This window comes from Hemiscyllium ocellatum, chromosome 5 (genome assembly GCF_020745735.1).
Source record: "Hemiscyllium ocellatum isolate sHemOce1 chromosome 5, sHemOce1.pat.X.cur, whole genome shotgun sequence".
Taxonomy (NCBI): Eukaryota; Metazoa; Chordata; class Chondrichthyes; order Orectolobiformes; family Hemiscylliidae; genus Hemiscyllium; species Hemiscyllium ocellatum.
In genome coordinates, this window is record NC_083405.1 from 87,693,533 (window position 1) to 87,709,342 (window position 15,810).

The window sequence follows — 15,810 nt, forward strand, 5'->3', positions numbered from 1 at the left end:
AGCCTTTAAATGTGAATTGAGTTTGCAGAACATTTCAGTGCGTTTTTTTTTCCAGACTGCATTATACTTTTTTTTGCTGACGACTGTCTATTATCTCAATTGACCGGTTTACTAAACGTTGTTGTTTGATTTTTTTTGTTGCAGTCCACTCATATTGCCCAGGCTACTTTCCAGGTTGATGCATTTAACTCATCCTTCATTCTTGACGTTGAACTAAACCAGTAAGTATGCCGGGGGAAAAATAAATAAATGACTCTTTAGTAACACAGCCTACTCTGAAAAGATTACTCTGTTTTTAAGATTCGTTTGTCTTGGTTTTGACCTGGACAGTTGTTTCAGGGGCAAGTTATATTTGGAAGTTTGCGATTTGTTGTCGCTCTTGTGTTGGGATAATTCTCACTGATTCAGTTTTCTGCATTAATTAGTTAAATTTCCCAATGACTCTCACTCCTTGTTACTGTGGGCTTGTCCAGCTCCTGTTGTTACATTGTTGAGCGCGTTTGCTGTGGTGCAGTGTGATCGAAAGTTCATGGTGAGGGATCTGTGGGAAAACTTTAATTCAGGGGATATAAACATTACAGATGCATTGTAAAGCTTCCGTGGAATCGATAGAACTTTTAAAGTAAACCTCACTGAAACTTTACTGAATAGTGTTTTATTTTTAAAAAAGTACATGAAGAATAGGATCAGAAGAAGGCCATTTGGCTTCTTCAGCCAACTCTGCTATTCAACTGGATCATGGCTGATCCGACATTCCTCACACCAGCTTTCCTGCTTTTACCCCAATAACACTTGATCACCTGATTTCCTACTGATCAAGAATCTATCTGTCTCAGCCTTCAATAAACAAGCATTCTGTCACCACAGCTCTCTGTGACAAGGAGTTGGAAGACTCACAACACTCTGAGAGAAGAAATTCATCCTCAGCACAGTCTTAACTTCATGCCCCTTTATTCTGAGACTGTGCGCTATAGTCCTGGACTCTCCCATGAGGGGAAGCATCCTCTCAGCATTTACCCTGCCAATCACTTAAGAATCTTATATGTTTCAATGGAATCGCCTCTCATTCTTCTAAACTCTGGTGATTAGAGAACCAGGAGAAAATAAGGACAGCAGATGCTGGAGATCAGAGTCAAGAGCCTGGTGCTGGAAATGCACAGCAGGTCAGGTAGCATCTGAGGAGCAGCAGAATGGACGTTTCGGACATAAGCCCTTCCTGATGAAAGGCTTTTGCCTAAAACATTGATTCTGCTGCTCCTCGGATGCTGCCTGACCTGCTGTGTTTTTCCAGCACTACACTCTCAACTCTGATTAGAGAACCAGCCTGTTTAGTCTTTGCTCATAAACCATTCCTCCATAGCAGGGATCATCCTACTTAACCTTCTCTGAACTGTCTCCAATGAAGTGATATCACTCCTTAAATAAGGGGGCCATACTGCTCACAGTACTCCGTTTGTGGTCTCACCATCACCTTGTACAGTTGCGATAAGACTCCCCACCCCTTATACACCAACTTGCTTGAAATAAGGCCCACTATTCCGTTAGCCTTCCTGATTCCCTGCTGCACCTTTGTGCTAGTGTTTGGTGTTGCGTGCACTTGTTCTCTTTGTGTTATGGCTTCTCTCCATTAAACTAACTCTGTTCTTTGTTCTCCTCTCTAAAATTAATGACTTCAAATTTTCACCAAATTTTCACACATTATATTCTATTTGCCAACTTTTTAGCCACTTACATAATCTACCAATGTTTCTCTGAATCCCTTTCTGCCTTTTCACCCACTTTTGTGTCGTTTGCAAATTTGGTTACAGTACATGTGTAACTGTACACATAATTAATATGTATTTTAAACATGTATGTTCATTTGGAGCCCCACTGGTTATAGGTCACCAACCTGAAACAGAACCCCTTATCCTCACTCACTGTTTCTTGCCCATTAGATCTTTTAAAAATTGATATACTACCTCCAACACCATGGGTTCTTTTATCGACATTTTTTGTGAGGTACCTTGTTGAATGTCCAAAAACAACACATCCAGTGATTTCCCTCCAGTCACTCTGGTTGTGATCACTTCATGGAACCATGCTGACTCTGCTCTGCTTGATTAGATTATGGATCAGTGGTGCTGGAAGAGCACAGCAGTTCAGGCAGCATCCAATGAGCAGCGAAATCTATGGCTTTTCAAATGTGCTGCTGATACTTTCTTAATAGTTGATTCCAACATTTTTTCCAAAAATGGATGTTAGGCTAATCAGCTTATGGTTACCCGCTTTTTGAGTAGGGATGTCACATTGGCAGTTTTCCAAGGAATTCTGGAAAATTACAACCAATGCATCCACTACCTTTTTTTAGGATCCTAGAATGGAAGCCATCTGCCTTCAGCCCCATTTATTTGTCAGATGTACTTCTGTAGTGATGGTAATGGTCCTTAATTCTTCTCCCATATTATTTCGTATTCATTTGAAAAGTCCTTGAGACCACTGCATATATTATTTAAATTACATGTTTCCACATCCGCAATAAAAATGTGAGAGAGCACCAAGTTCTAAGACCTTGAAATATAAGACTCAGCAGCAGGAGAACACATTTGGCCTTTTGAGCTTGCTACATCATTCAGTAACATCATGGCGGATCTAATCAAATTTTCCTGTTTGTACTCCATAGATTTTACTCCCTTGTCTTTCAAAAATAAGTAATATGCATCAGATTAAAAAATAATTGAAGAGGATTACATGAAAATGCCCAAATAAATAACTCTAATAGAGTAATACTGTAAAATATACCCAGATGAGGTGCTAAGTAATTTTGACATAGGGTATGACACAATGCAAGTGTTTGAACCTCACTACATAGTAGCGATACTCCTGACCTTTCATTGACATGTCTGATATTCAGAAAAAGCATTGAATCTTCAAGGCAGAATTTCAGGAAATTAGCTTCTAAAATTGGTAGGATTCTTCCTTAATATTAATTGTTTTCATGCATTCCAATATACATGTTGAACTGGTCCCAGGAGAGCCCTTGCTCCCACTTCTGAAAGGCAGGTATCAAAAACAACATTCTAACTACTTAAAATATTCTATTAGAATATAGCATGAGAGATCCCGTGCTATAAATGTGTAAAATATAGAATGCAGAGTTACCAAGGCATGACCTTTAAGGAAGGGGCAGCAGAAATAATGGATTATTTATAACTATTATTTATAATGTTTCAAAATTCCCTGGCTGTGGGCAAGCTTCTAGTGGACTGGAACAATGCTAATATAACACCCTTATTCAAAAAGGCAAGGAGGCAGGAAGTAGGAATCTACAGCCCAGTTAGTTTAACATGTGTTGTTGGCAAATTGTTCAAATCCATTTTTAAGGAAGCAATAACAGGACATTTGAAAAACCAAAACCCAATCCATCAGAGTCAGCATGGTTTATGGAGGGTAGATCATGTTTGATTTTTAAAGTTCGGTGAAAAGGTAACAAACAATATGGATAAGGGGAGGTCCTGACTTGTAGTAATCCAGATTTCCAGAAGGCATTTGATAAGGAACCACACAAAGTTACTACACAAGTTAAAATCACATGGAGTTAGGGGTAATGCATTAGTTTGAATTGAGAATTGACTAATGACCAGAAAGCAGAGAGTCGGGATAAATGGGTCTTTTTCTGGTTGATAAGGCATAGCCAGTGAGGTGCCACAGAATCTGATCCTCAGGCCCCAACTATTTACAATCTATGTTAATGATATGAATATGGGATAGAAAGCATTATAGACAAATTTGCACATGACACTAAAATAAGTGAGAAAATAAGTTCAGTGAAGAAATAAGGACTTACAACTGGATATGGATAGGTTAGGTAAATAAGCCAAAGTTTGTGGAATTTGCTACAGCAGAGAATGGTGGATGCTGGGACATTGAGTACATTTAAGGAAGAAATAGGCAGCTTTTTAATTAGTAATGGGTTGAAGAGTTATGGAGAACAAGCAAGAAAGGGGAGTTCAGGTTGAGATGAGATGATCCACGATTGCATCAAATGGGGCAGGCTCAAGGAGCTCAGTTGCCTACTCCTGCTCTCTAGTGATTATGTTCTTATAGTGTGTGAGATATACTTGGACCTAAATGGATAGGAATCTAATGATTGTCTTCCCTTGTGTCAAAATTGAAAATATTGTGATGCATTATCTCCATCTCAAGTGATTTTTCTGAAGATAAAACATCATTTGTTGAATGCATTTGAGATAATTAAAAAATGACTAAGTTGTAGCATTTAAGAACCAGTCTGTTTAGACTTTGGAACCAAAGGACACCCTCATTCCTACTCAGGTTCTCTGATGTTACTACTATATCTCTTAGTAAGCTGACATTTTGGGTGTCATGTCTGAAATTTTGAAAGAAAGTTGTCTCAGTTTGCTCACCAAACGGCAATAAATGAGAAATGACAATAACAGTTTCATTGCACTGTTTTTTTCAGTAGATCATATTATAGTAAAATCATGATAAAGGCAGAAGATTTTGCTGTTTATTACTATTCTAATTTTGTACAGACTTTAATTTTGTTTTGAAGAGGTTTGAGCATATTTCTAATGGATTACTTTAGAATGAAAATGATAACAAAGTGTTCATGCGTATGTAGGTGGAATAGTCATGAATGTAAACTGTCTGAGGATAGTTGATCAAGGTTTAAAAGAATAGTCAATACTTTAATTATTTGGAAATAGCCTAGGTGTTTTGCATGAGAATAAAGGGAGGAGATTGTCAGAACAGACATTAGACTTTTTGGGTATTGCTGAAAAAAGACACATCTTGTCCAAGCTTTTCATCTTGTATTAATCAGCACAATTCGCAAGACGTACAAAAGTAAAGGGAGGCATTAGTACCATATGAGAGGAGAGTGCTGATTGATTGGCAAGTGGATTCTGATTGGTCGAAGCATTCCCATGTGGAATGCACCAGTGAATGATGACTGACAGTAAATGTCCAAACTTTGTTTAAATTTTAAACCACGAAGGCTGATACGTTAAGGCATCGACCTGAGAAATGAACCAAAGAATGGTGGTTATCTATTTGTTGAGTTGGAATAGGTATAATCTGTGTAGATATTCTGTCCGACTGCAAAGTGCAGGGCCCTGGTTATTAATGTATGCAGCCTGGAGTACAGCAAATGTTTCACACAGTGAGCCTGCCCAATATTCCTAAATTGGTTGTTAATTTCATTATTTGACAACGTCAGGTTACTTAGCGAATGGTGTCCAATCACAGAATCAGATCTAATGCTGGATAGTGTTGTGAGATTTTCAAACATGCCCTGATTATGTATGGGTCAGTATCTTGCTTGTTATTTGATACAATCCACTAGTCTTTGGGAACAGATGGCCTCCATACCTAGTTTCTCAGTGGCACTGAAATTCATACATCAGCTACTCATTTCTCAGGTAGGTAAGATGTCTTGATGGCAGCATTCCTTTTTAGTGTCAAATGCCACTGTTATTGCTTCTGCACAGTAGCAGTGGGAAACAACTAGCTCAATATGATGTTCAGACATGTAATATAACTTACCCTTCTGGTATAATCTGAAGTAGAGTGGGTACTTTTCAGTACTAGACTGATAGCTTAGGCTTGGAGAAAGTGAGGACTGCAGATGCTGGAGATCAGAGCTGAAAAATGTGTTGCTGGAAAAGCACAGCAGGTCAGGCAGCATCCAAGGAGCAGGAGAATCGACGTTTCGGGCATAAGCTCTTCTTCAGGATTCCTGAAGAAGAGTTTATGCCCGAAACGCCGATTCTCCTGCTCCTTGGATGCTGCCTGACCTGCTGCGCTTTTCCAGCAACACATTTTCAGCTCTGATAACTTAGGTTTGATCATATGTTTAAGCAATACACAGTGAAAAAGGGTAGCCATGATCCTGGAGGATGACTTTGATACACCCTATTTCAGCACCATAAAGAATAAATACCTTGAGTCATATTAATGAGGTTGCTGATAAGTCCAATATAGTCATTATTAAATGATGACTTGGTCATTTAAATTTTGACTAGGTTGTTATTATGGTATCTAGTTTGGCTTCCTTTTGAGTTAGTGTAAAAAGTGAGGTCTGCAGATGCTGGAGATCAGAACTGAAAATGTGTTGCTGGTTAAAGCGCAGCAGGTCAGGCAGTATCCAAGGAACAGGAGAATCGGCGTTTCGGGCACAAACCCTTCATCAGGAATCTTCCTTTTGAGTTACTTTGTCTAACCTAGTTCAGAGATGAAATGTCTGAACATTGACTTTTAAAGATTGATGTTAAACAAATATGTATTTTATTCTATATTTGCATACTTAATAATAAGATATTTATCAAGTGTTGATGATTTTTATTCACTGTGACGTGAAGTTTGTGATATATGTATAATGATCATTTAGTTTGGATTTTTAACAAGTGGCATGTGGGCTTAGTGTGTGAGTTTAATGTTTAATTTGCAAGTATTTTAGAAAGGCTTTCAAAAAGGTCCATCATGGTAGGCTCATCCAGAAGATTGTGATGCATGGGATCCATGGTGACGTGGCTGTTTGGATTCAGAATTGGCTTGCCCATAGAAGGTAGTAGTGGAAGGGTGTTGGAGGTCCATGACTAGTGGTGTTCCACAAGGATCCATTCTGGGACCTCTGATGTTGTGATAAAAATAAAAATGATTTGGCTGAAAATGTAAAGGATTTTCCAAGCAATCATCAGGTTCGTAGCACATCAGATTCCAAGCGATCTATTGTGATAGTGATAGGGGACACTCCAGTCAGAGGCACAGAGAGTGAAAGGTGCAATTACCAAAAGAAGATAGTTAATTGGGGAAAATGAAATTATGATGCTATCAGACAGGAGTTGGGAAGCACAGACTGGGAGCAATTGTTCCACAGAAAGGGCACAACAAACATGGGGAGACTATTTAAGGAGCAGTTGTTGCAAGTGATGCACAAATTTGTTCCTCTGAGACAGGTAAGAAGAGGTAAGATTAAGGAACCGTGAGTGACGAGAGGAACTTCTCGTCAAAAGGAAGAAGGCAGCTTATATAAGGTGGAGGAAGCAAGGATCTAGCACAGCTTAAGAGGATTACAGGCTTGCTGGAAAGGAGTTCCGAAATGGACTGAGGAGAGCCAGGATGGGGCACGAAAAAGGCTTGGCAAGAAGGATTAGGGAGAACCCAAAGGCATTTTACTTATATGTGAGGAATAAGAGAATGATCAGGGAGAAGATAGGGCCGATCAGGGATCATGGAGGGAACTTGTGCATGGAATCTGAGCAGATAGGGGAAAGGGAACTTGTTGTAAATGAGAACTTTGAGGAGCTGGGATACATTCTTGAACAGATCAAGATTGATGAAGTCAATGTGCTGGAAATTTTGGCAAACATTAAGATTGATAAGTCTCCAGGGCCAGACCAGATTTATCCTAGGCTGCTCCGGAAAGCGAAAAAGGAGGTTGCTAAGTCGCTGGTGAGGATATTTGCCTCCTCACTCACCAGCGGAGTCAAACCAGAGGATTGGAAGGAGGTGAATGTTGTTCCACTTTTGAAGAAGGGTAATAGGGAAATTCCTGGCAATTATGGACCAGTCAGTCTTACATCTGTGGTCAGCAAGGTTTTGTAAATAATTCTGAGGGATAGGATTTATGACTATTTGGCAAAGCATAGTGTGATTAACTGCAGTCAGCATGGCTTTGTGAGGGTCGGGTCATGCCTCACAAATCTTATTGAGTTCTTTGAGGAGGTGTCAAGACAAGTCGACGAAAGTTGAGCAGTGGATGCGGTGTATATGGATTTCAGCAAGGCATTTGATAAGGTTCCCCATGGTAGGCTCATTCATAAAGTCAGGAAATATGGGATACGGGGAGATTTGGCTGTCTGGATTCAGAATTGGCTGGCTGACAGAAGGCAGAGAGTGGTTGTAGATGGAAAGTATTCTGCCTGGAGGTCAGTGTTGAGTGGGGTCCCACAGGCCTCTGCTCATTGTAGTTTTTCTAAATGACTTGGATGACGATGTTGAGGGGTTGGTTAATAAATTTGCAGATGACACAAAAGTTGGAGGTGTTGTCGATAGTATAGAGGGCTACTGCAGGCTGCAGCACGACATAGACAGGATGCAGAGCTGCGCTGGGAAATGGAGATGGAGTTCAACCTGGATAAATGTGAAGTGATGCATTTTGGAAGGTTGAACTGAATATAGGATTAAAGACAAGATTCTTGGCAGTGTGGAGGAACAGAGGGATTTGGGTGTGCAAGTACATAGATAGCTCAAAGTTGCCACCCAAATGGATCAGGTTGTTAAGAAAGCATATGGTGTTTTGGCTTTCATTAACAGGGGGATCAAGTATAAGGGCCACAAGGTTTTGCTACAGCTCTACAAGTCCGTGGTGAGACCACACTTGGAATATTGTTTAGGTTAGAGTGGTGCTGCCTTATCTGCTGTGCTTTTCCAACACCACTCTAATTTAAACTCTGGTTTCCAGCATCTGCAGTCATTGTTTTTACCTTGGAATATTATGTCCAGTTCTGGTCGTCCTACTATAGGAAAGATACAGAGGCTTTGGAGAGGGGGCAAAGAAGGTTTACCAGGATGCTGCCTGGACTCGAGGGCTTGCCTTATGAAGAAAGATTGAATGAGCTTGGACTTTTCTCTCTGGAGAGAAGGAGGAAGAGAGGAGACCTGATTGAGGTGTACAAGATAATGAATGGAATAGATAGAGTCAATAGCCAGAGACCTTTCCCCAGGGCAGGATTGACTGGTATGAGGAGTCATAATTTGAAGATATTAAGAGGAAGGAATAAAGGAGACATGAGAGGTAGGTCCTTTACGCAGAGAGTTGTGAATGCATGGAATGCATTGCCAGCTGTGGAAGCAGAGTCATTGGATACATTTAAGTGACTGCTGGACATGCACATGGATAGCAGTGAGTTGAGGGTGCGTTGGTTAAGTTATTACATTGTACATTAGGATTAAACCTCGGCACAACATCGTGGGCCAAAGGGCCTGCTCTATGCTGTACTTTTCTATGTTCTATGTTCTATATCATGGAATAGAAGGGGAACTAGCCATTTGGATACAGAACTGGCTGAAAGGTAGAAGACAGAGGGTGGTGGTGGAGGGTTGTTTTTCAGACTGGAGGCTTGTGACCAGTGGAGTGCCACAAGGATTGGTGCTGGGTCCTCTACTTTTTGTTATTTATATAAATGATTTGGATACGAGCATAAGAGGTATAGTTAGTAATTTTGCAGATGACACCAAAATTGGAGGTGTAGTGGACAGGGAAGAAGGTTACCTCAGATTACAATGAGATCTTGATCAGCTGAGGAATGGCAAATGGAATTTAATTTAGATAAATGTGAGGTGCTGCATTTTGGGAAAGCAAATCTTAGCAGGACTTATACACTTAATGACAAGCTGCGGAGGAGTGTTGCTGAACAAAGAGACCTTAAAAGGGTTCAGAAAAGATTGACAAGGATGTTGCCAGGGTTGGAGGATTTGAGGTGTAGGGAGAAGCTGAATAGGCTATGGCTGTTTTCTCTGGAGCGTCGAAGGCTGAGAGGTGACTTTATAGAGGTTTATAAAACCATGAGGGGCGTGGATGGGATAAATAACCAAGGTCTCTTCCCTGGGGTAGGGGAGTCCAGAACTAAAGGGCACAGGTGGAGAGTGAGAGGGGAAAGATATAAAAGAGACCCAAGGGGCAACTTTTTCATGCAGAGGGTGGTACATGTATGGAATGGGCTGCCAAAGGAAGTGGTGGAGGCTAGTACAATTGTAACATTTAAAAGGCATCTGGATGGGTATATGAATAGGAAGGGTTTGGAGGGATATGGGCCGGATGCTGGCAGGTGGGACTAGGTTGGGTTGGGATATCTGGTCGGAGTGGATGAGTTGGGCCGAAGGGTCTGTTTCCGTGCTGTACATCTCTATGACTCTTTGATAAATTAAACTGCATTAATGTCAATGCAAGAGGCCTAACAGGGAAGGCAGATGAACTCAGGGTATAGTTCAGAATGCTGGGATATCATAGCAATTACAGAAATGTGGCTCATGAATGTACAGGACTGGCAGCTTAATGTTCCAGGATACAAATGCCATAGGAACGATAGAAGGAGAGACATGAGAGGAGGGGGAGTGGCATTTTTGATAAGGGATAACATTACAGCTGTAATTAGGGAGGATATTCCTGGGAATATGTCCAAGGAAGTTATTTGGGTGTAATTGAGAAATAAGAAAGGGATGAACTCCTTATTGGAGTTGTATTACGGACCCCCTAATAGTAGGAAATTGAGAAACAAATTTGTAATGAGCTCTCAGTTGGTGTAAGAATAATAGGGTGGTTATGATAGGGGATTTTAATTTTCCAAACAGCTGTAGTGTTGAGGATTTAGTTGGAGAGGAATTTAAGTGTGTACAAGAAAATTTTCATGTTTAGTACATGAATGTACCTACTAGAGAAGTTGCAAAACTTGACCAACTCTTGGAAAATAAGGCAGGATAGGTGACTGAGGTGTCAGTTGGGGAGCACTTTGGTGCCAGCGACCATAATTCTATTAGTTTTAAAATAATGATGGAAAAGGATAGACTGGATCTAAAAGTTAAACTTCTAAATTGGAGGAAGACCAATTTTGATGGTATTGGGCAAGAACTTTCAGAAGTTGATTGGGGATGGATGGTCATAAGTAAAGAGACGTCTGGAAAATTGGAGGACTTCAAAAATGAGATAACAAGAGTCCAGAGACCATATGATTAGATTACCTACAGTGTGGAAACAGGCCCTTCAGCCCAACAAGTCCACACCGACCCTCGGAAGAGTAACCCACCCATACCCATTTCCCTCTGATTAATGTACCTAACAATATGGGCAATTTAGCACAGCCAATTCACCTGACCTGTACATCTTTGGACTGTGGGAGGCAAACTGGAGCACCTGGAGGAAACCCACGCACACGGGGAGAATGTGTAGACTCCACACAGACAGTCGCCCAAAGCTGGAATCTAACCTGGGACCCTGGTTCTGTGAGGCAGCAGTGTTAACCACTGAGCCACTGTGCCACCCTTCATGTTCCTGTTCCTGTTCGGTTGAAAGGAAAGTCTGGTAGGTGCAGGGAATGCTAGATGACTAAAGAAATTGAAGTTTTGGTTAAAAAAAAGGCATATGTCAGGTATAGACAAGATAGATCAAGTGAATCCTTAGAAGAGTATAAAGGTAGTGGGAGTATACTTAAGAAGAAAATCTGGAGGGCAAAGGGGGACATGAGATAGCTTTAGCAAATTTGATTAAGGAGAATCCAAAGGTAGTTTATAAATATATTCAGGACAAAAGGGAACTAGGGAGAGATTAGGACCCCTCAAAGATCAGCAAGGCAGCCTATGTGTGGAACTGCAGGAGATGGGGGAAATAATAAATGAGTATTTTGCATCAGTGTTTACTGTGGAGAAGGACATGGAAGATATAGAATGCAGGGAAATAGATGGTGACATCTTGAAAAACGTCCATATTATAGAGGAGGAGGTGCTGGATCTCATAAAACGCATAAAAGGTGGATAAATCCCCAGGACCTGATCAGGTGTACCCGAGAACTCTGTGGGAAGCTAGAGAAGTGATTGCTGGGCCCCCTGCTGAGCTATTTGCATCATTGATAGTCACAGGTGAGGTACCGGAAGACTGGAAGTTGGCTAACATGGTGTCACTATTTTAAAAAGGTGGTAAGGACAAGCCAGGGAACTATGGACCGGTGAGCCTGACTCAGTGATGGGCAAGTCGTTGGAGGGAATCCTGAGGGACAGGACTTACATGTATTTGGAAAGTCAGGGTCTGATTAGGGATAGTCAACATGGCTTTGTGCAGGGGAAATCATGTCTCACAAACTTGTTTGAGTTTTTTGAAGAAGTAACAAAGATAATTGATGAGCACAGAGCAATGGATGTGATCTATATGAATTTAAGTAAGGTGTTCGACAAGGTTCCTCATGGTAGACTGGTGAGCAAGATTAAATCACATGGAATACAGGGAAAATTAGCCATTTGGCTATAGACCTGGCTCAAAGGTAGAAGACAAAGGTTGGTGGTGGAGGGTTGCTTTTCAGGCTGGAGGTCTGTGACCAGTGGTGTGCCTCAAGGATCGGTGCTGGGTCCACTACTTCTCGTCATTTATGTAAATGATTTGGTGTGAAGTAAGTACATTTGCAGATGACACCAAAATTGGAGGTGTAGTGGACAGTGAAGAAAGTGACCCCAGAGTATACATGGGATCTTGATCAGATGGGCCAATGGCTGAAGAGTGACAGATGGAGTTTAGTTTAGATAAATGTGAGGTGCTGCATTTTGGGAAGGCGAATTAGGGCAGGAATTATATATTTAATGATAATATCCTGGGGAGTGTTGCTGAACAAAACGACCTTGGAGTGCAGGTTAGTAGTTTCTTGAAAGTGGAGTCTCAGGTCGATAGGATAGTGAAGAAGGCATTTAGTCTGCTTTTCTTTATTGGTCAAAGCAATGAGTATAGGAGATGCGAGGTCATGTTGCCACTGTACATGGCATTGGTTCGGGCACTGTTGGAATATTGTGTGCAATTCTGGTCTCCTTCCTATTGGAAGGATGTTGTGAAACTTGAAAGGGTTCGGAAAAGATTTACAAGCGTGTTGCTAGGTTTGGAGGATTTGAACTATAAAAAGAGGCTGAATTGGCTAGGGCTGTTTTCCCTGGAGTGTCAGAGGCTGAGGTGTGACCTTATAGAGTCTTTTAAAATCATGAGGGACATGGATAGGGTAAATAGACAAGGTATTTTCCCTGAGTTGGGGGAAGAGTAGAACTAGAGGGCATAAGTTAAGGGTGAGAGGAGAAAAATTTAAAAAGGACCTAAGGGGCAACTTTTTCATACAGAGGGTGGTGCATGAATGGAATGAGCTGCCAGAGGAGTGGTGGAGGTTGGTACAATTACAGCATTTAAAAAGCATCTGGATGGGTATATGAATAGGAAGTGTTTTAAGGGATTTGGGCCAAGTGCTGGCAAATAAGACTAGATTAGTTTAGGATATCTGGTTAGCTTGGACGTATTGGACCGAATGGTCTGTATCCATGCTGTACACCTTTATGACTCTATGACTCTAGTCAGCATGCAGACAACATAAAAATTGACGGAATTATGGATAATGTAGAAGGTTGCCAAAGGAAGGAACTGAATATAGATCGGTTGCACATATGGGCGAAGAAATGGCAGATGGAGTTTAATCTGGGTAAGTGTTAAATGCTGCAGTTTGGGAGATCAATATTAAGGAAAAGTATACAATTAACAGCTGGACCATGATTAGCATTGATGTATGGAGGGATCTTGGAGTTCAAGTCCATAGCTCCCTGAAAGTGGCCACACAAGTAGATAGGGTGGTAAAGAACACGTGGTATGCTTGCCTTTAATGGTTAGGGAGTGTCATACAACAGTCATGTTGCAGCTTTATGACACTTTGGTTAGGTCACACTGAGGGTATTGGGTTCAATTCTAATTACCACATTACAGGAAAGATCTGAGGGCTTTGGAGAGGGTGCAGAAGAGGTTTCCCAGTGATGCTGCCTGGATTAGAGGGTCTGAGATATAAGAAGAGACTGGAAAATCTCAGATTGCTTTCTCTGGAGTGGCAGAAGCTGAGGGGAGACTTGATAGAAGTCTCTAAAATTATGAGAAGCTTAAGATAGGGTTGACGGTCAGAATCGTTTTCCAAGAGATGGAATGTATTCAAGGCGAGAGGGGAAAATTCAAAGGAGATGTGAGGGGCAAGCTTTTTACACAGACAGTGGTAGGAGTGTGAAATGCATGGTCGGAGTGGTGGTGGAGGCAGATATAATTGGGGCATTTACTAGACTTTCAGATAAGCACATGAATATGCAAGAAAAGGAGGGAAATAGACCAAGGACAGGCTGAAGGGGTTAGTTTAATTTGGCATCATGTTCAGCACAGTATTGTGGGCTGAAGAGCCTGATCAGGTCCTGGGGATTTATCCATCTTTATGCTTTTTAAGAGATCCAGCACCTGGTTCCCTGTAATATGGACAATTTTCAAGATATCACTATTTATTTCCCCACATTCTGCATCTTCCATGTCCTACTCCACAGTAAACACTGCCACAAAATACTCATTTAGTATCTCCCCATCTCCTGCGGTTCTACACGTAGGCTGCCTTGCTGATCTTTGAGAGGTCCTAATCTCTCTCTAGTTACCCGAAGTATTTCTATTGCCATGGTGATTTCTTTTAGAAAGCAGTCTGAGGAATCATTCTTTTTAAACGTGAACAAAGTAAACAGGCAGCATGATGGCTCAGCAGTTAGCGCTGCTACCTCACAGTCCCAGAGATCCAGGTTTGATTCCTGCCTTGGGCCACTGTCTTTATGGAGTTTGCATATTCTCCCTGTGTCTGCATGGGTTTCCTCCAGGTGCTCTGGTTTCCTTGCACAGTCTGAAGATGTGCAGGTCGGGTGAATTGGCCATGTTAAATTGCCCATAAGTGTATTAGGTGTATAGTCAGGGGTAAATATAGGGTAGGGGAATGGGTCTGGGTGGGTTATTCTTCGGAGGATCGATGTGGACTTGTTGGGCTGAAGGGCCTGTTTCCATACTGTAGGGAATCTAATCTAAACAGTTGTGCATTCGACTATCAGGTTAGAAAGTCGAGAATTGATTTTCTTTTCCTTTTGATTAGGGGAAATCCCATAGCTTGGAAAAAGCAGTTTCAGGTTTGGTATAGCAGTTTTGCAGAAGCCTTGCTAAAATGTGCAGATGTGCATCGAAAGAAAGGAGACTGTTTAGAGAGGGGGTTATTTGAAGCTGATAAAGTTGAAGCTTTGTTTGAAGATGCTGGGAAGAGACTAACAGAAATTGAAGCCACAGTTAAATTAAGCCCTATAGATATGAAAGAGGAGAGAATCCTATCCACCAAAATGTGAGAATTTTGGGATAATGGGATTATTGTTTACTGTGTTTTGAAATCCTTAAACTTGCATAATGTGCAAATAGTTTGGTGGTTTATTTTGATTTATCCTTATTTATTTTGTGTAATAAACCATATCTGCGGTGTTGCATGCTTATGTTTCAAGTGTGTATGGACTAACGTGCCAGAGGAAACTGTAGCGGCAGGTACAATTACAATATTTAAAAGATATTTGGACAGGTACATGAATAGGAATAGAAATATAGCCAACTGCAAGCAAATGGGATTAGTTTAGTTTAGGAAACCTAGTCAGCATGGATGAATTGGACCAAAGGGTTTGTTTCCATGCTGTATGACTCAATGACTGTATGTGAGTCCATCTTGCTTAAATCAATAAAACTGTGATGCATCAAGCTAAATTTCAATCTAGGATCTGACTTTTCCAGAAATAATATCAACTGGGATTATAAGATTACCATTATTACTACATCAAATAATACTTCTTTTGAGTTGTAACAGGAATATAATAATTACACATTATTCAGCATATTTCATTTCAAAACTGCAATGTTTCAACTTCAGCTGGGTCTGATTTGGTTTAGGTGGTAGCAATGGTCAGATGATTGACAAAGTTCGATGCAGTTAATTAGCAGTGGCAGTCAAGTTCTTCCTGTTTCATGTTTCAGTTAAAGTTAATGTAACAATAACAATATCACATCTTTTACTTAGGGAACTGTTTTATTCCTAAAAGAGAAACAGCTATTTCCACACTGAATGATAATTCTGTTTTCCTCTGAAATACACTGGTTTAATTTTTCCTGTGGTACATCCAGTGACCAAAGAATCAAGCTAATGAAATTTTGTCAGCAAGATATTTGTAAGGAGAGTTAATGAGCTCAATGTC

General features: G+C 40.8%; 1 protein-coding gene across 1 annotated transcript in view; it reads left to right on the forward strand.

The window, feature by feature from the left end:
* adam22 (ADAM metallopeptidase domain 22) overlaps window positions 1–15,810 on the forward strand; it is a 365,020-nt gene that overhangs the window by 11,972 nt on the left and 337,238 nt on the right. Inside the window, exon 3 of the mRNA XM_060825702.1 lies at window positions 145–221. Within this exon, the coding sequence (XP_060681685.1) occupies window positions 145–221 (77 nt within the window). The remainder of the gene's footprint in view (window positions 1–144; window positions 222–15,810) is intronic.